This window comes from Anolis carolinensis, chromosome 3 (genome assembly GCF_035594765.1).
Source record: "Anolis carolinensis isolate JA03-04 chromosome 3, rAnoCar3.1.pri, whole genome shotgun sequence".
NCBI lineage: Eukaryota > Metazoa > Chordata > Lepidosauria > Squamata > Dactyloidae > Anolis > Anolis carolinensis.
The window spans coordinates 47,169,075-47,190,272 of record NC_085843.1 but is presented as its reverse complement, the minus strand read 5'-3'; the positions used below and the strand labels follow the sequence as shown (position 1 = coordinate 47,190,272).

At 43.8% G+C, this 21,198-nt stretch overlaps 1 protein-coding gene across 8 annotated transcripts in view; it reads left to right on the top strand.

Annotated features, from left to right (window-relative positions):
- cblb (Cbl proto-oncogene B) overlaps nt 1-21,198 on the top strand; it is a 130,770-nt gene that overhangs the window by 13,393 nt on the left and 96,179 nt on the right. The window contains exon 1 of one of the 8 annotated variants that reach the window (XM_062974843.1): nt 814-1,560. The exons of the other annotated variants lie outside the window; for them this stretch is intronic. Coding sequence (XP_062830913.1) covers nt 1,510-1,560 — 51 coding nt within the window. The 5' untranslated portion in view covers nt 814-1,509. Of the gene's footprint in view, nt 1-813; nt 1,561-21,198 lie in introns of those variants that run through there. 8 annotated transcript variants of the gene reach the window in all.

Genomic DNA, 21,198 nt, shown 5'->3' with positions numbered 1-21,198 from the left:
ACAAGGCCCATAGCCCTTTAGAACCAGGCCTTTCAGGGAGGCCCAGATCTAATGGGCTATCAAATTAATTCGAAACAGGGTCTCAAATTAATTCACTTTTATTGGAAGGAGCCATTTGGGCGATTCCGGTAAAAGTGCGAGAGCTCACATATTTTGGGACCTGTCTAGATGGGCCTGCAGACTGAGTGAGTGTGATTTGTCCAAGGTCACTCGGTGGATTCTGTGGCTGAGTGGAACCCATTAAACCAGTGGACCTCAACCTGTGGGTCCCCAGATATTTTGGCCTTCAACTCCCAGAAATCTGAACAGCTGGTAAACTGGCTGGGATTTCTGGAAGCTGTAGGGCAAAATACCTGGGAACCCACAAGTTGAGAACCACTGCATTAAACCATGACAGTTGTTTGAGGGGGGGGGGGGGTCTGAATTTCTCATGGATCTTGCCTCGTTCAATCACATGTTTCATCATTTTGCCACCATGGGTTATTCAAAGTTTTAAGTTTTGAATAACTCACAGTTTCATTTTAGCCATGGAATGGTGTCTTGAATGTTGGAACTGTCTGCAGGAAGAGCAAACTACAGGCTTGCAAGAAAATGAGAGTCATTCAGAACCAATAAAAATGTTAAATTTTAATTCCCTTCCATAATGAGGAAGTAAGATGAGAGTTTTGGACAGTGTTTTGGAGAGAGACAGACAGACAGACACCCCTGGAGTCCTAGGGGATAATTTTCTGTATTCTCTGACCTCGAGGGGATGCACTGTGCTTTAAAAAGCTCTTTCCTCACTCTAAATTCAGGAAAAAAGCTAATCAGAAATGACTGGAAGTCGCTTTTGGTTTTGCAAAGCATGTGTTTGTAACAAAAGTTACTATTTCCAGGATTCCCAGGGGGCGCACCAAACTAAAACAAAAAAACCTCTTCCCCCAGAATCCTGAAAAAAACAAAACAGCAACTCAAAATTTACTGGCAGTCTGCTTTTAGGTTTTAGAGCAAGAAGAGAGGCTTAAAGGTAAAAGTTGTATATGTTTGGGGAAGGGGCTGTAGTGTTTTTAGAGATGAATTACTGCTGCTGGAATGTTTAGGAGTGTCAAGTTACCTTTTGTTTGCAAAACACATTTTTTTGATCAAGGAGGGCCAGAGGCCACACAAAAATACTTGATGCTACATGCAGCCCACAGGTCACATGATTTCTACCCCTAGCATATTGAGGAGGAGCTGAGCTTAAAGCCAGCCATGGCTCATTTTTGTACCACACATTTGTAGCCTCATTTTAGCACCTATTAATATTTGACTAGAAACCTGAGATAAATAAGATCAGTTAGCATTGTTAGCTGCTCTGTAAAGAAACATTTAATGAACTGTGATAGGCTATGTTTGTTTTATGTCAGGTCTTCTGGAACTATGGACCAGACACATGAGGAGGGGTAGTCCCCTTATGTGTTCTCATCACTTTCTACATGTGAACTGCTTTTTTGAAGAGTTGAACCTTCTTTGTGTATAGAGGCTCCCTATATGATCAAAAGTGTTAGAAAAGCAGCATTCCAGATCAAACGGGAAGCTTCAGTGAGTAGAAGATATACCTTCATTATGTTACTTTTATATGAGGAGAGCAGCAGCAAAGGGGCACTGCTGGCCCATTACCTTTGTTTGTTTTACGTATGTAGACAATGTTTAAACAGGGTTCTCATCAAAGGCACTTTACATATTGCTTATCTGAATACATCGCATTCAGAATTGTTTATAGAGAAACACGATAAAATAAAAAATATATAAATATGTCACTGTACCATGCAATTCATAAATATACATCAACTGAAAAATTCCATGTGAATAAATATGTAATAAATTCTAATCCATGTCAAAACTGACAGATATTTTGGAGCCAGAAAATGCTATCTGCTGATTCTAACTTATAGATGCTATATGTATTTGGAGTTGTGATCTTTTTAAACAAGGGAGGATTTCATTGGAAATTGGTTTTATATAAGTTCTTTGTTATAAACAGAAGTAATCCGAAATGCCAAAAATTTTGATGGTGCTCTTTGACTTCAGTCGGGTTTAATTACGTTTCTGTTGCACCTTATATTTCATGTCAAGCCATGTCTTTATATAAATTATATGTGTAGATCTACGTAGGACAGGACAAAATTGAAAGATAGCAAAAATTGTTATTTTCCCTAAATTCTTACTGTTTAAACAACTTTTGTCCTTAGTGTTTAAAAATGATGCCTATAGAAGTCACATCCTGCTAAGTAATATACAGTGGAACCTTGACTTACGAGCCTCCCAGCATACGTACTTTTCGACTTCCAAACTGTCGCTTGGCCCAAGATTTGTTTTACTTTCCGAGCACAATTTTAATGTACAGTTATCCCGAAGGGTTAACTTGTGCAAGAGGGAGTGTTCATTCGAGAGTACAGTGCCACCTCCTCCCTCCTCTTCTTCTGGGCACTTCTGCCCCCCCCCCCGGTCTCTGCCTCTTCCCTCGCATGCAGCTCAGCCAGTCCGCCTGCCCCCCCCCTCTCCATCAGCTTCCTTCTCCTCCCTCATGCCCTCTTGGCAGTGGTGGTGGGGCTGCTGTCCTCCTCTTTCCGTCTGCCTCCTTCCTCCATGCACTCTCTTGGCAGGGGTGGGGCTGCTCTCTCTCTTTCGCTCTCTGCCTCCCACTTCCTCCTCATGCCCTCATCATAGCGGCAAGGCTGCTCTTTTTCTGTCCCCCCCTCCTAGTCTTCCTCCCTCTTCACCCTCTGTGTAGTTGGGACCATGTAGCAGGAAACTTTATTGGACTGTGGGTATTATGTTGGCTTTGAGTTTGTCTGTTTCAATTTGTTCAACTTTAACATTGATTTACAATATCAGTTATAGGATGTTATAAAAATATTCAAATAATTAAAAATGTAAAGAGAGACTGCACCATTTCCTTGTTAGTTTAAATGAAAAATGAACTGCCCCAAATTTAATCGCTAATCATAACTTGAACAGCCCCAGTGAATCTAAGCAATTTACGTTAGTGGGGCTTAGACACAAAAAGTTGATCCTTCTTTCTTTATTGTTTCCTGTGATTGTGCAGGTTTCACTTTGCTTTACACTGACCAACACACATTTTGTTGCCTCAGATGTGCTTCCTTACCTCAGTGGCTGGATGGAACCAAGCACGTTTATTTGTTTACATTTGCTTTTATTATGTGTAATTCTTTCTATACATTATTCGTTATTTATAAAGTATATTTTCTTACTGAAAAACACATATAAATGGGGGTGAGCAGGAGGCTGGAATTGATATGTGCCAATTTACAGTGACCCATTAATTTAAATGGGGTTTCTAAGGCAAGGAATACTTAGAAGTGTTTTTGCTAGTTTGCCCTTGATATTCTATGTAGAGACTAAATAGAACTGGAATGCTGTCTTGAGTTGGGTTTATTTCAAATGTACATAGTGTTCATACCTGGTGCCTAAACTCAATGCTGGTTTATATTAAGATCAACATATCAGGCAGTGAACAATGCTTTTAAAATGTCTATTGGTGACTGATAATCCTTGTGGGAAGGATGTAAAATATCCAGTTCCATTCTTCCAACATCTGCTGCTTTGCTGCTCCATCTGCACTTATTAAAGCTTCTGCACTAATCACAGGGGAGTATGGTCCCCTTCTGTAAACTGTGTTAATTAACAACCAGGGCCAGGTACCATCTGATGTTTCTTTTCCCTGATGGTTAAACAAAAATAAATTACTTGTATACTGGATTGCTATGTAGACTGAAATGCTATATACAGTACTATAGTGTAGATTTGGGTGGCGATCATTGCGCTGTGTTTGGTGACACTGTACAAACGTGTTAGCTTACTTTACTGAGCATTTAATTTTTCTTCCAATCTGAAAAATGGCAAGCATGTGATAAGTTAGGATAGTCTCCAGAATTGTAACACATTCAATTGCCAGTGTATAATATTCACAGCAATGATTCATTTGTCTATGTTATACGATTTTATTAATATGTTTAATCCCCTATAGTTTTTTAAAAATATTTGTTCACCAGAGATTAATAATAGTTGTGTGGATGGCCTTAATTAGAAGTACCGGCAGTCCCCAGGTTACAGATGTGCTACTAACAAACGACTCATAGTTAAGATGTGAGACAACAGGAAGTGACATAAATCTACTGCAAGGAAGGAAAATTAACTCTGAAAAAGTTATCATGGGGAAAAGGTGTCTCCAGTGAAGCGTTATCACCAATTGTTTCCACAATGAGCCAAATTTTTCAAAATCCAATTATAACAGGGACAGAAAGTGAGGTAAAATCTTCTGAACAGGTACACAGATAGCAAAATAAACCACACAGGGCTGTTATCCTTTCCCTAAAATGTCAGGCTTACTTCAAAGGACCAGTCTGAACGCAGATCAAAGACAGCTGCTCTCAAACACAATCTTTATTGAAGAATACATGACTTTGGAGAATGACCTAATGTTTACATACATCTAATTTTATCACTTCTGATGCAACGTAATATCACACGCAAATATCATCATCAAACCCCACCTTCTGGATCACATTTCCACCAAGGTTTCTATCCCCCCCACACTACAGCAATTATAATTGTTTATACTTTCACCCCTGAGTTCCCAGGCTCATTTTATCTTCTCCCGCCAGGTGCTCGCATGTTTATGTTATGAAGTCAGATTCAGGGCTTGGAAATTCAGCCCTGGGATCTGGCTGCATGACATGGCGCCCCCGTTTTCTTCGTCCTCCTCTTCGGTTCTTCTTTCACCATAGTCCTGAAACAAATCAAACAATAACTCTATGGGTCCATTTTGTCTAAAGTCCCCATATATTTTTTCAGCAAGCTGCGATGGAAGACTGGGTGTATTTTCCCTAAACTTTTTGGCAATGCCAATTGGAAAGTCACTTCATTGATAACACCCTGTATTCTGAATGGTCCAATATATTTGGGGCCCAGTTTTCTTGAAGGTAACCCCAATTTGATGTTTTGGGTACTTAACCACACTAGATCTCCTTTATCTAATTTATCGCCTTCCACCCTCTTTCTGTCTGCGAACGTTTTATACTTTTTGTGTGCTTCTTTTAACGAAGCAGTCACTTGATTCCAACATTCCATCATTTGCGTTTTCCATTTCCCTGCCTCTGTTCCTTCATTTTCTGTCCACCTCGGCAATTGGGGTAAAGGTTGTATTTCATACCCGTAAACTACTTCAAAGGGGGTTTTGTTTGTTGCTGAATGTATAGTTGAATTAAAGGCTAGTTCCGCAAACGCCAACCACCTAGACCAGTCATTTTGTCTCATGTTAGAGTACATTCGAAGGAACTGCCCAAGCGTTTGCTGAGTACGTTCTACCGCCCCGTTTGTCATGGGGTGAAAAGCAGAACTTAAACTCCTTTCTGCTCCTAGCATTTCCAAGAATTTTTCCCAAAATTTTGCTGTGAATTGTACTCCTCTGTCACTGACTACTCTACTTGGACATCCATGTAATTTGTAAATATGGTTTATGTACAATTCAGCTAGTTTCTCAGCCGATGGTAGCTTCGTCAGTGCTATAAAGTGGGCCTGTTTAGAAAACAGGTCTAATACTGTCCAAATATAACGATGTCCTTTGCTGACTGGCAGTTCTCCCACAAAGTCCATAGCTACACATTCCCAAGGCCTGGTAGGTTCCGCCACTGTCTGTAACAATCCCATAGGCTTCCCTCCTCCCGATTTATTTCTGGCACAATCATCACATTGGACAACATGATTCTTTATGTCCTTCCTCATTCCTGGCCACCAACAATGTTTTGCTATTGCCTTTGTTGTTTTGGTAATTCCTGTATGACCAGCGCTCTGGTTGTTGTGAAAACGATGCAGAATCTTAATCCTTAATATTGCTGGGATATACAGTTTCTTGTTTACAAACCAAAATCCCCCCTTCTGGTCCCCCTTTTCTGCGTTGGACGCGATCCATTGATCTCCTTTATAAGACTGTTTTAGTTCATTTCCCCAGTTATCTTCCCCGCCGAGTTCGACCAAAGCCGTGTCCTCCTTTTGGGTTTGTGCTCTTGTCCTGACAGCTAAGCCCCATTGTTTGTCAGAGAATATTGTCCCCTCCTTTGCTGTGGTTAGGCCTTCGTGTTGAGGCATGCGTGAAAGAGCATCTGCCAAGACATTCTGTTTCCCTTGAAAAAACTTTAATTGGAAATCGAATCTGCTGAAGTATTGCGCCCATCTGATTTGTTTGGGGGACAATTTTCTAGGAGACTTTAAATACTGGAGATTCTTATGGTCAGACCAAATTTCGAATGGGATTCCGCTTCCTTCGAGGAAGTGTCGCCAGCATTCTAAGGCTTTTAATATGGCTAATGCCTCTTTTTCCCATATTGGCCAACTTTTTTCAGTTTCGCTGAACTTCCGTGACAAATATCCACAGGGTTTTAAGTTCCCATTTTGATCCTTTTGCAATAGCACTGCCCCGTACGCACAGTCTGAGGCATCGCAATGGATTATGAAAGGGCTCCTGATATCAGGGTGTTTTAGGATGGGTCCTTCAGTGAAGCATTCTTTTAAGGTCTCGAATGCCTTTTGGCATTCTGGCGTCCAACTCAGTTTGGCGCCGGGAGCTTTCACTTTTGCTGTCTCCCCTTTCCCTTTTGTTTTTAAAAGTTCTGTAAGGGGTGCGGTTATTTGTGCAAAGCCTTTTATGAAGGGTCTGTAAAAATTTGCAAACCCCAGAAATGATTGTAATTGCCTCCTTGTTTGAGGCACTCCCCATTCTTTCACATCTGCTACTTTAGCTGGATCCATAGCTAACCCTTCTGGAGACATCCGATATCCCAGAAAGTCAATTTGAGTTTTATTAAATTCACATTTGGACAGTTTTGCGTACAGCTTTGCTTCTCTTAGTCTCTGCAAAACTTCCCGGACCAATTTTACGTGCTTTTCCTTATCTTCAGAAATGATCAAGATATCATCAAGGAATATGAACACCCCTCTGTACAATAACGGGTGTAGTATTTCATTTATAAGCTGCATAAAGCAGCCGCTTCCATTTTTTAACCCGAAAGGCAAAATTTCGTATTCAAAATGGCCGAATGCGCAGGAAAATGCGGTTTTCCAAGTATCCTCCGGTTTGATCCTTAATTTATGATACGCTTCAATTAAATCCAGTTTAGTAAATATGCTCCCTTTCTTCAATACGGTAATTAAATCCTTGACTAAGGGCATAGGGTATTTATTGTCCTTGGTAATTGCGTTTAAATTTCGATAATCAATGCACAATCTTAGGGAATTGTCTTTCTTTCTCCTAAATAACACTGGAGCCCCGAGAGGAGAATTAGATGGCTTAATGAAGCCTCGAGCCAGGTTTTTATCAATGTATTTTCTCAATTCCTCCTTCTCTTGCACAGACATGGGATACACTTTTGGTTTTGGTAAGTCTGCTCCTGGGGTTATTTCAATCCCTACTTCTATATTTCTTTTGGGAGGCAATTTACTGGCCTCTTTCTGATTGAAAACATCCGCAAAGTCTCTGTATTCAGGTGGCAATAGCTGTGGGTCTATTTCCCCTGCTTCGTCTTCCTCGTCCTCCTCTTCTGCAATTTTGCTTATCTCCCATTGCATCTGCTGTTCTTTAAATGCTAAGCTTTTTCCTCTCCAATCTACTTCAGGATTTGCTTGTTCGAGCCATGGTATCCCCAATATTACATGGTATGTGGCAATAGGGGCTATCACAAAGGATATTCTTCCTCCCCATTTGCCTATTTTGCATGGAACTCCCCGTAATTCCTTTGTAGATACTTCCCCAGCAGCGACTGATCCATCTAGCTGCGAAAATGCAATTGGGGAGTCAAGTGCCATCTGCTGGCATTTCAGCGCTCCTGCTAATTCTGGGGTTATAATGTTCCTAGAACACCCGCAGTCTACAAACGCCTTGCAGGTGGCCCGATTTTCTAGCCCCGAGAGGCAAATTGGTACTACTATCATGCGTTTGTCCCGACTCACCAATCTTTCCGAAGATTCTGGGGCCTGCACCTCCTCCTCCGCACGCCTCCCGGTTGCTGGCTTGGGCTTTGGGGCTTTTGGCGGCTCCCCCTTCCGGGCCCAGCATTCCGCTGCTCGGTGGCCCGTCTTCCCACATACAAAGCATCCCGGTTTAGGTTTGTTGTCGTCTCCTCTGGAGGGAATCCCCGGCCTCCCTCCGGGTCTTTCTTGCTTCCTCGTTTCTCCTCGACCTCTCGCCACCGGTCTTTGCTGGCCGCTGCTGCTCCTGAAGCGCTTTACTTGTGCCAGGGTAGATTCGACGCGCCCCGCTAGTTGAATCCATCCCTGGAGCGTCTCGGGGTCGTCTCTGTGCGCTGCCCAGCTGAAAACCTCGGGGCGTAGTCCCTCTTTAAATAGTTCCACTTTGGTTACTTCAGACCACTCCGGTACCCTTTCCGCGAGGTGGAGGAATTCCTCTGCGTACTCGGGCACCGTTTTGTCCCTCTGTTTTATTCCTTTCAGCTGGTCTCGAGCCCTCAATTGCTCTAGCCGGTCTCTGAACCGGTTCTCCAGTGCGGCGAGGAAGCGGGGCACTGACCTCAGGCATGGGTCGCGTCTGGCATGCAATTGCACATACCAGCTGGCTGCTCCTCGCTTTAGTGTGTTGCCGATGGCTCGAACCCTGCTTGCTTCGGAGGGAAATGTGTGTGCGTTGTCTTCCATGTATCCTCTAATGCTAATTAGAAAAAAGTTCAGTTCCTCTGATTCCCCTCCGTATTCCAGCTTGAGATCTTCCCTTCTAGGCATCCATTCTGCAGCCCTTTGATATTGTCTGGGCGGCATGGGGAAGGGTTGCATCAGGTTTCCTCGGGTGGCTCCTTGGAACACGCCGCGCCCCACTCCGGTGGTCATTCTGCGCGGCTCCTGGAAGTCTGCCGCCGCTGTTGGCTCTTCCGCCCATCCGCATACTGGCCTAGCTGTAGCCCCCTCATCTCGCCTTTCCTCGTCGTACGGCACATCCTCCTCCTCTTCCTGGACCCCCCGCTCCTCTCCGCCTTCGTCTGCGAATCCACTGGACCCGATCCCTGGCCCCAGTGGCCTTTCCACCCCGACGCCCATTCGGGGGGTTGGGAGCTCTGTTGGAGACGGCGGCCTCAGGGTCCCCAGGGCTCGCTGACGCTCCACTTCTCGCGCCATGCTGCCCCGGAACTGCAGCTCCTGCCAGTATTCCTCATCTCCCTCGTCCCTTGCCGCCACGGGGCTCTGCGTTGACGCCCGCTGGCCCCTCTGGCTCCAATCTCCTTCTTTGCTTGGTTCTCTCTCGGCGCCATATCGGCTGGCCTCCTTCTGGAGATTCTCTTCCAATAATGGCACCAATCTCCCCACGGTTTCCGACAGCCTGGATAAATTAGTTTCCAGGATGGATAACCGCAGGGCCACGGTCTCCGGCATACTTCCTCCAGATCCCCAACTGGTTTCTGCAGCTGCAGAGACGCCTCTTCCGAGCCTGGGAATTCTCTGGGTCACGCCGTTCGGCTTGGGGTACCCCGTAGAGGAAGCTATGGCTTGCAGCGTCTCTTCTCTCTTCGGCCGGGCCCCTTGCAAAGGCCTCTCTGCCTCATTTGGGCTTTGATCTTCTTCCTCGCTCATTATCACTTCACTGCGAATTCCGCAGGAGGGTGAGAAATGGGATTCTCGACTTTAATGTCAGGCTTACTTCAAAGGACCAGTCTGAACGCAGATCAAAGACAGCTGCTCTCAAACACAATCTTTATTGAAGAATACATGACTTTGGAAAAGTCGAGAATGACCTAATGTTTACATACATCTAATTTTATCACTTCTGATGCAACGTAATATCACACGCAAATATCATCATCAAACCCCACCTTCTGGATCACATTTCCACCAAGGTTTCTATCCCCCCCACACTACAGCAATTATAATTGTTTATACTTTCACCCCTGAGTTCCCAGGCTCATTTTATCTTCTCCCGCCAGGTGCTCGCATGTTTATGTTATGAAGTCAGATTCAGGGCTTGGAAATTCAGCCCTGGGATCTGGCTGCATGACACTAAAATATACCTGTTTTGACTTAGAAGTAAATTCAGCATAAGAAGAAACCTACAGAACTTATTTTGTTTGTAACTTGGGTACTGTAAGAGTTTATAATATATTGTAGACACCTTTTTGTAAAAAAATTTCCATTCTGAGTCAGTTCCAGATCTCTCTGCATTTGGATGAAGCTCATTCTTCCCCTGCAATTGAAACTTTCATACTCCCTTTACCAGACAAAAATCCCTTCCTTCATGACTTCTCAAAGGTACCAGGAGTCAGAGGATTACCTGTTCTGTGGAATGTAATGTTTAGTTATGTTTTGCTTTTTTCTGCCCCTTATTCGGTTTAGGAGGCAAAGGAAAATGGTATATATGGTTGGAATTTAAAGCAAAATAGAATCTCACTTTTGAAATGGCCTCCCATGAAGACCTGACTTAAAAATTAAATCATGGTTCTTCATGCAAGTATTTCGAGTCTAGTGAACTCATTACTTATTGGTAATTTTGGAGCTTCCAAAAATTTTTTTTCGTGTCAGGAGCGACTTGAGAAACTGCAAGTCGCTTCTGGTGTGAGAGAATTGGCCATCTGCAAGGACGTTGCCCGGATATTTTGATGTTTTTATCATCCTTGTGGGAGGCTTCTGTCATGTCCCTGCATGGAGCTGGAGCTGATAGAGGGAGCCCATCCACGCTCTCCCTGGGTGGGATTCGAACCTGGCAGCTTTCAGATCAGCAACCCAACCTTCAAGTCACAAGGCTTTAATCCACTACATCACCGGGGGCTCCATTGGAGCTTCCAAATGTCAATTTGTATGTTGTCTTAGATTTGTTTAGATCATATGGATAAAGGTCTCTCTTCCAGAATTCTATCACAATTCGAACTCCACTCCAGTGACATTGGCAACTTTCACTTTGCCCACCTGTTTTATAGTTGATTTTGAATCATGTTGCAGTTATTTAATGGATAATGTCCCACGTTGTTAGCCAGTGATATAGGTTAGAAATAATATAATAAATATGTCTCAACTAATGACTTCCAATGTTATGATGATCTGGTACAGGGCATTAAATAAATGAATGTTGCAGAACTCTTTTCCTTTTTTCCCCCACCCAAAGTCTTAGGATCCCCATGATAATTGTCACGACCCAGGCTACAGAGCACCAATAACCATACGCAGAGGCCAGATTCTATCTAATATCTTTATTAAGGAAATATATAAAGTTAGTAAAAGCAAATGTAAAAGTTAGTCCAGAAGTAGACCTTTCAGGGAAGGTCAAAATTAGTCCAAAGAAACAATGCCCAATATGAAATATTAAGGTCCAAAGTTGTAATCCAATAACCGAAACACTCACTTTGCCAGGCAAAGTGAGGGGAGATGACAAGGTCCTTTAGTCCATGAACTTGAGCAAGGCTAGGAAATAACTTGATACTTGAAACAAGGCTTGAAACGTGGAACAAGGTAACGAGGAACAAGAACAAGGTCCGTGGAATAACTTGGTAAAATCCGTGAAACAAGGCAAGGTTTAGTCCTGGGAAAACAAGGCAAGGTCCGTTGGTAAACAAAGGCTGGGAAACAGGAGCGAAGGCTGGAAACAAGGCAAGGCTTGAGCAGGAACGAGGCTAGAGACGGAGCGCGCTGTCCAGACACAACTCGCTCCGGAGGCTGACGAATTGACTCCGCAAAGTTACTCCGCGGGGAAAACACCTATATAGAGTCTAACTTTCCCGCCGAGAGCAGTTCTCTGGGAACCAGAAACGAAAGCTAATCTCTGAGACCAGATGTTTGACTCCTTAAAGATTCTCATGGAAAGTAGGCTTAATTGGCAAATTCTTAGCAATTATTCTCGCACTCCTGCGCGAGGCTGCTTCCAAGCCTCTCTGTTGTTTACAAAACTCATGGCGAGAAAACACTGGAGATATAGCCTCAGTATTTGTTTGACATATTTCTGGAACATAATCCTCTTGCAGGTGCAAGGTTCCCAGATCTGGCTGGGAAGAATCTGTCTGGGAAGAATCCAGTTCTGACTGGGAAGGTAAAAAACCCAAGTTTTCTTCTTCATCAGGCATCACAATGTCATGAGCAGGACTACAAGGCCCATGGGTCATCACACTATCCCCCTCCTCAAGCCCCCTCCCAAACTGGGACTCTCTCCCCGAGGCGCGAGGTCGTGGCTTGGCGGGATAGGTCTGATGGAAGCGACGGGTTAGATCAGGAGCGTGAACTGTGGAAGCGTCTTCCCAAGAGCGTTCCTCAGGGCCAAAACCCACCCAGTCAATGAGATATTGCAGGCGGCGGCGGTGAAAGCGAGAATCCAAAATGTCCTGAACCTCGAACTCGTCCTCCCCATCCACCAAAATAGGGACGGGGGCCGGCCGGTCTACATCTGGCCGCACACCATCCGCCGGAAGGAGCAGGGAGCGGTGAAACACTGGGTGAATGCGCATTGAGCGCGGAAGTTGGAGTTTGAAAGTCACGGGGTTAAGTTGCGCCACCACTGGATAGGGGCCAATGAAACGGGCATCTAACTTCCGGCAAGGGCGATGGGAGGGCAAAAAGCGAGTGGACAGAAAAACCCGATCTCCTACCTTGATTTCGGGGCCCGGCTGGCGATGTTTGTCCGCGTGACGTTTATAGTCCTCCTTGGCTTGTTCCAGTTGCTGGAGCAAAAGTTGTTGCACCGCTGTGAGTTCCTGCAGCCAATCTTCTGCTGCGGGAACTTCTGAAGTTTCAATGACAGGGGGAAAGAAACGTGGATGGAAGCCGTAGTTTGCAAAGAACGGCGTTTCTTTTGTAGAAGCCTGGACTCCATTGTTGTAGGCAAATTCCGACAGTGGTAACAGAGAAGCCCAATTGTCCTGTTGGTAGTTTACATAACAGCGAAGGTACTGTTCCAAAGTGGCATTGGTGCGCTCCGTTTGCCCATCCGTTTGGGGATGATGAGCTGAAGATAAACGAGAGTCTATGCCCAATAGTTTTTGTAGTGCCTTCCAGAAACGAGAGGTGAATTGGGATCCACGGTCTGTGACCAAACTCTTGGGCAATCCATGTAGTCTGAAAACATGTTGGAGGAATAAATCTGCAGTCTCTTGGGCTGTGGGAAGACCTTCACAGGGAATGAAATGGGCTAACTTGGTGAAAAGGTCCACCACCACTAGGATCGTGGTGAATCCACAGGAAGGTGGTAAGTCAGTGATAAAATCCGCAGAAATTATTTCCCATGGGCGAGATGGGTTAGGAAGGGGGTGTAGAAGCCCTGAGGGCTTCTCCCTTCTTATCTTGGAGCGCTGGCATACTGGGCAGGTGTTAACATATTTTTCCACATCCTTGCGGATCTTGGGCCACCAGAAATCTCTTAGGATCAAATGCATGGTTTTAAATAGTCCGAAATGCCCTGCTGGTTTGCAGTCATGACACAGACGAAGTGCTTTTTCCCTGCCCGGTCCGGGTGGGATATAAACATGATTTCTATAGCAAAGCAGTCCATCTTTAAGCGAAAAGGGAAAATGCAGACCTTGACGAAGTTGATCCTGCGCCCAGGCATCTGCTTGCTGACTAGCCCTGATTTCTTGAGCACAGATGGGCCCTGGAGTAGAGGGAGTTGAATCAATGGGAGTGGATTTGGTGTTCCCCACTGTGAGCGTGGCAAAGTTCTCGGGTTGTAGTAGTTGGGATTCAAAGGTCTCCTTGCGTCCTGCAGCGTATTCCGGTTTACGTGACAGGGCGTCTGCTTGCTTGGTTTGGGCTGGGGTCACATAATGAATCTGGAAGTTGAAACGTTCAAAGAATAAAGCCCAACGTTGCTGCCTCTGATTTAGCTTGCGGGCAGTTCTTAGATGTTCTAGATTCCGATGATCAGTGTGGACTTCAATGGGAAATTTGGCCCCTTCTAGCCAATGTCTCCAAGTTTCAAAAGCTGCCTTTATGGCTAATAGTTCTTTTTCCCAAATGGTATAGTTTCTCTCTGGTGCGGTTAGTTGACGAGAATAATAGGCACAAGGATGAAGGTGATCTCCCACCGGTTGTAGGAGCACAGCCCCAATTGCCACATCAGAGGCGTCCGCTTGCACCACAAAAAGGGTTTCAGGATCTGGATGCTGAAGGATTGGCTGGGATGTGAATAATTTCTTTAGTTGCTGGAACCCTTTCTCTGCTTGATCAGTCCAGCGGAAGGGCTGTTTTCCACGGATGCAGCTAGTGATTGGGTCAGACCAGCGGGCAAAATCTGGAATGAACTTACGGTAATAGTTCGCGAACCCCAAGAATCGCTGCACCTCCTTCTTGTTAGTTGGCGCCCGCCATTCCAATACTGCTGAAACCTTGGCTGGATCCATGGAGAGCCCTAGAGGCGAGATACGGTATCCAAGGAAATCTACCTCTTGTAGATCAAAAGCGCATTTTTCTAGCTTGGCATAAAGTCCATGATCCCGCAATCGTTGCAACACCATTTTGACGTGGTTCTCATGTTCTGATTGTGATCTAGAAAACACCAAAAAATCGTCCAGGTAGATTATCAAGAACCTATCTAGGTAGTCCTGGAAAATGTCATTGACAAAATGCTGGAACGTTGCGGGAGCTCCGCATAATCCATAATTCATAACTCGGGACTCGAATAATCCGAATTTAGTCTGGAAGGCGGTCTTCCACTCGTCCCCTTCTCTGATGCGAACTAAGTTGTAAGCTCCCCGAAGATCCAGCTTGGTGTAAACCTTGGCTCCTCGAAGTCGGTCTAGTAAATCCGAGATTAAGGGCAGGGGATAGCTGTTCCGCTTGGTGATATTATTCAATGCTCTGTAGTCCACCACCAAGCGTAATTCCCCTGACTTCTTCTTCACAAACATCACTGGGGAGGCGGCTGGGGATTGAGAGGGTCTGATGAATCCCTTGCGAAGGTTTGTCTCTATGAATTCCCTGAGAGCTTCTTGCTCTGGTTCAGTCAGGGAGTAGAGATGCCCTCGCGGGATCGGGGCCCCCTCCACCAAGTCAATGGCACAGTCATAAGGTCTATGTGGGGGTAATTTTTCGGCTTCTTTTTCATTGAATACATCCCAATACTCGGAGTACTTCTTTGGCAAGGTGATAATGGGCTCGGTGTCTGTGGCATGGCAGACCTTGGCTACGAGGCAATGGTTTTGGCAGTACTTTGAAGCAAACTGCAATTCTCTGTTGGACCAGGAGATGCTTGGGTCGTGAAGTGTCAGCCATGGAATCCCCAAAATCACAGGGAAATGGGGAACCTCAGTAACAAAGAAGGAAATCTCTTCCATATGTTCCCTTATCCACATCCTGGTGGGTTCCGACCACTGGCTTACGGGGCCCGTCTTGAGAGGGCGGCCATCGATGGCTTGCACCACACGGGCATTCTTGAAGTCATGATATTGTAATCCCAGAGAGTCGGCATACTCTCTATCAATGAAATTGTTGGTAGCTCCTGAGTCTATCATGGCGTGGATCATGACGGGTCCCTTTTTTGCTGACCATAAGGTGACCACTAGAAGGAACAGGACCCCGGTTGGCGGCTCTTGAATGGGTTTCTTGACCGGGTTGGCGAGCCTCTCTACACCCGGTCGTTGGCTTCCCCCGCCGGCTGTGTGCCAGCCGCCTCAGACGTCTTCGTCTCCGTGGAGGACGCCGCCGCAAGACGGGCGGCGGGCTTCCCTTTGGCTGGGCACTCTCTGGCGAAGTGGCCCCCATTCCCGCAATACCAACAGAGATTTAGGCGTTGGCGGCGGGCCTTCTCGGCGGCATCTAATCTGGGACGCACATTGCCCAACTGCATCGGCACCTCCTCGCTCCCTCTGGGGTATGGGGATGGTGGTGGGGGTCTCCACACTGGACGCGGCTGAACGCTGGCGGGAGCCGGGGGTTTTGCCCCAGCTCTACCGCTCTGGCCTCGTACCCACTGCTTCCTGTTGGCAATCATGACTTCAGCCCGTAAACATTGATCGATGAGTGCTTCCAGCGTTTGGGGAGGATCCACCTTGGAGATTTCCTCCAGCATTTCAATGTTGAGACCCTCCCGAAATTGTCCTCTGAGGGCAACATCGTTCCAGCCGGTGTTGTGGGCCAGCACTCGGAACTCGGCTATGTACTGAGACATGGGTCTGTCTCCTTGGAAGAGGCGGCGGAGTTTGTGCCCGGCTGCCTCCAAATTGTCCTCGATTCCCCAGGTCGCCTTAAGGTGGTCCAAGAAATGTTGCGCTGACCTTAGATGTGGGGAGGCTTGGTCGAACAGAGCCGTCGCCCAGTTAGCCGCTGGCCCGTCTAGGAGACTGTAAATCCACGCCACCTTGATGTCTTCCTGGGGAAACTCGGCATCACGGGCCTCTAGATAAGCTTGGCATTGGCGACGGAAAACATGAACCTTAGAAGCTTCTCCAGTAAACTTGGTTGGCAACGCCATGGCCGGAAGACGGATTCCGCGTTCCTTCAAACCCTTTATTTCTCCATCCTGTGCATTGAGCTTATCACGGATTCGGTCCACCTCATCCTTGTCGATGGTGTAGGTAATCGGCTGGCCGCTCGGCCCAGGTACGACTCCGGTAGACATTCTGGCCGAGGTTAATTGGTGCTTAGGGTGGCGGAGTCAAACTGTCACGACCCAGGCTACAGAGCACCAATAACCATACGCAGAGGCCAGATTCTATCTAATATCTTTATTAAGGAAATATATAAAGTTAGTAAAAGCAAATGTAAAAGTTAGTCCAGAAGTAGACCTTTCAGGGAAGGTCAAAATTAGTCCAAAGAAACAATGCCCAATATGAAATATTAAGGTCCAAAGTTGTAATCCAATAACCGAAACACTCACTTTGCCAGGCAAAGTGAGGGGAGATGACAAGGTCCTTTAGTCCATGAACTTGAGCAAGGCTAGGAAATAACTTGATACTTGAAACAAGGCTTGAAACGTGGAACAAGGTAACGAGGAACAAGAACAAGGTCCGTGGAATAACTTGGTAAAATCCGTGAAACAAGGCAAGGTTTAGTCCTGGGAAAACAAGGCAAGGTCCGTTGGTAAACAAAGGCTGGGAAACAGGAGCGAAGGCTGGAAACAAGGCAAGGCTTGAGCAGGAACGAGGCTAGAGACGGAGCGCGCTGTCCAGACACAACTCGCTCCGGAGGCTGACGAATTGACTCCGCAAAGTTACTCCGCGGGGAAAACACCTATATAGAGTCTAACTTTCCCGCCGAGAGCAGTTCTCTGGGAACCAGAAACGAAAGCTAATCTCTGAGACCAGATGTTTGACTCCTTAAAGATTCTCATGGAAAGTAGGCTTAATTGGCAAATTCTTAGCAATTATTCTCGCACTCCTGCGCGAGGCTGCTTCCAAGCCTCTCTGTTGTTTACAAAACTCATGGCGAGAAAACACTGGAGATATAGCCTCAGTATTTGTTTGACATACTTCTGGAACATAATCCTCTTGCAGGTGCAAGGTTCCCAGATCTGGCTGGGAAGAATCTGTCTGGGAAGAATCCAGTTCTGACTGGGAAGGTAAAAAACCCAAGTTTTCTTCTTCATCAGGCATCACAATGTCATGAGCAGGACTACAAGGCCCATGGGTCATCACAATAATTCTGCAGAAGGCAGTGTCCATTCTTTGTGTCCTCTGGTCCTTTGGTAATTCCCTAGATGTCAATCCACGTAGCCATAATATAGTTACCCTGACTTTTCAGAAAATTTGTTTCACTGGATATTTGCTTGTGAATGATACGTCTTGTTTGTTGCATATGAGTTAGTTAATTATTCATCGAAATATAATATAATTTTGTAATTAAATGTCTCCCATATGAAAGCTATTCTGCAAAGAGTGACTGTGTATTTAATTTATACATAAATTACTTTTTCCCGGTATAGATCCCAGGCAGGTTACAGTATTACTTATAAATATTGTTCATAGTACAAAAGTTAAACCAGTTTTAAAAATAATTAAAACTAATTTAAAACAGTTTTAAAACACTTAAAACATAGCAGTGCGGGTAAAAATATGGCACACTTCGTTAAAACAGTCTACTCCATGGACAGTTAATAGCCAGAAGCTTGCAGAAAGAAAAGAGAAAAGAACAATTGCATCTTCTGGGATCATCTATCAAGAAGGCCCTGTTCTTTGTCTTCTCCAAACATGCCTGTGATGGTGATGTGACTGAGAGAGAACCCTGTCCCCTCCCCCCAAGGATGTTAAAATTTGGGCAGGCTTATGCAGCGAGAAATGATCTTCTTGATCCTGGTCATTATTTTTGTTATTTGCATCCTGTCTTTCCCCATGATTCAATTTACAAATTAAAACTAAACCGTGTGCTTGAAATACTAAGTTGGGATTAAATGTTCAGAAACATAAAAAATTTAACTATACAAAAAAAAAATAAGCAGTTCAGGAACAATATGGTTTAAAACAGTGCAACACTATGTTAAAAGCCTTTTCTTTGAAAATACATTTAATTCCTATAAACCCTTTGGAATAATGATGATTACACCATATTTACTCAATTCTAATGCTCACCTTTTTTGACTAAATTGCCTTCCCAAAATTAGGGTGCACATTAGATTTGCGTAATATGGTAAAAACATTTTTTTTGAATTTCAGGGTTTTGAAAATTGAGGTGCGCATTACATTCGATGGAGCATTAGACCCGAGTAAATATGTAGTAATAATAATAATAATAATAATTCCCTGCTGACAGAAGAAGAACAAGAAGGAGGCTATTCTAGCCTTCTTAGGAATGCAATTGCAGTCTAGAACAGTTTTGCAAACTCTGTTCCTTCAGCTGTTTTGGACCAGTTCCCATAATTTCTAATAGCTGGTAAACTGGCTGGGATTTCTGGGAGCTGAAGTCCAGATCACCTGGAGGAGCACAGTTTGAGAAACACTTGTCTAAAAGGTCCAATCATATATATATTCACTAGAAATGGCTATGGTGGTGGTAGGAATGAAAGAAGGGCCTCTTCTAATGATCTCAAAGTTCAGGCTGGATTTCAGGGCTTACACAGGCTCATATGAGGAAGGCATCTTTTGTGAGAGTCTGAACCTAAACTATGTAAAATAAAATTGTATTTTAAATGGAATTCAGTAGTAAAACTGTTGTGGATATGAGTTACCAGGGGCAAATGCTAAAATGCACTACTGACATGTTTAAAACATCTTTTATATTATCTCAGAATACTCTCTTAGAAAGTTTCATTAGCATTGTGCTGAAACAGATTAAATAACACTATTCCACATAGTGGGCCAAACAGATCCATGTAAGAAGCCCACAGGCAGAACCTATTCCCTAGAAATGGTTATACAGAAAAATTATTGGAAATAGCATGCTGCTGTAATTGTTAGATGCTCATAGGCTTATCCTCCATGAATTTGCCTAAACTACTTCTAACTATAGTTTGATGGCCTTCATTACAACTATGGAAGCAAATTCTACATTTCTATTGTGCAGCTATTCCCTATCTTTAGATTCATTAAATGATCTTTTGACTCTCCTTTCTCATTAACAGAGGACTAGAAATTGGAAAGCAAGTGCTGAAAGATGTAGTACCATAAAGGATAACTAGCTTGTTAAAACGGAGATTGGTAAATATGAAGGGCCAATTAGTTTATGGTTATTCGTTTCTTTCATGATGGAGGCATACGTAGCATTCCAAAGTAGTAATTCTCCAGTTCAGGTTCACTTATCCGCACTTTTGCTTTAAAGCTGCTGCCCTGTGCATTCAGACTTGATCCTGGCACTAAGGAAAACATGCAGAATGAGCAGATACTATGAAATAAATATATATTTTTAAATCAGCACAACATAATTGGAAAAATAGATGTTTCTGTCCATGCTTAAAAATTATCATTTTATGTGCACCTCAAATAAAAGCTTGATTTTCTTGAATCCTTTCTTGCAGCAATTCTGTCATTTCATTTTCAAGTCCTCCTAATCACCCATAAACAGCAATTTCAAATACATATTAAGAAGTAATTTATGAAAAAAATAATAAACTTTGTACTCTGATTTCCTATAATATTTGTTAAAAGTAAAAGTATTACTAGTTCCTTGGGGTTGCATCTTGACAATCCGTTTTAGCAATCTAAACTAGAAAGTAAAGATAATTTTCATATGACAAACAGTTGACCTTCAGGAGGGATAATAAATATGGAGAGCTTTCTGAGACTGTGGCATCTGAAAATCATTATCTCTGAACGTGAGGAAGTAACATAGTGGGTACGGTCTGATTCAGATTTCCTGTGCTAAGGTTGCCTGTTTGTATCCAAAACTCAAGATACGTTGCAGTTGTTGTTACTCTGATGAATGCTGGGGATAGTATTTCAAATGATTTGAGTCAACTGTGATGTAATTCACATCAGGTGATATTTAACTTCTAGGATAATGGTCTACTTTGATCTATTTTAACTGCATTACTAAAAGAACAGGCTTAGAGCTGAGCCTGAATCTGTTAGTTTGTTTTCCTTTTTAACAGAGATACATGTGAGTGTAATAAAGGGCAGCAGTAGGTCAGATTTTCATACTTTAAAATACAGCTTTGAATCTTCTCAAGGCTGCATTTTCAATTATTTTTGTTTTGAAGTGTACATTTAGTTTGTTGCTCTGTGGTTTGAGACGAAATAGTTTTCCATTCATATTTTTGTTGTGGTATCCTAAGTTCTTAGTGTAAAATGAAATTGTTCATGAAAAAAACATCCTAAGTGAAATACCTGCTTTATCTGAGTCATAGATGTTGTTTATATGAGGAAAGAGTGATTTGTTACTCTCTCTGTATGCATCAGATATCTTCTTGCATACAGATGTGTCCTTAAGTTTGCAAACTCAAATGGAGTGGTTCTGTTTCCTGGACAGTTTTTAGTTGCGGATATGGAATATGGAATATGATCTTTGACCTTGTCAACATATTCAGGTGGTCCAAAGGTTTTTTTTTTCCTACTCGTAGTTGCTGAAATGTTGCTTAATTAGATAGCACATACAGCAATAAATAGACTCATACCCATGGATTCAATTATTTATGACTTAATTTTTAAAAAAATTCTAAAAGAAGACCTTGATTTTGCTATCTATCTATCTATCTATCTATCTATCTATCTATCTATCTATCTATCTATCATCTATCTATCTATCGATCTATCTATATAAATGTAATGTACGTTTTATTATGGGGTAAACAACAAAACCACTGAACCAAATCACACCAAA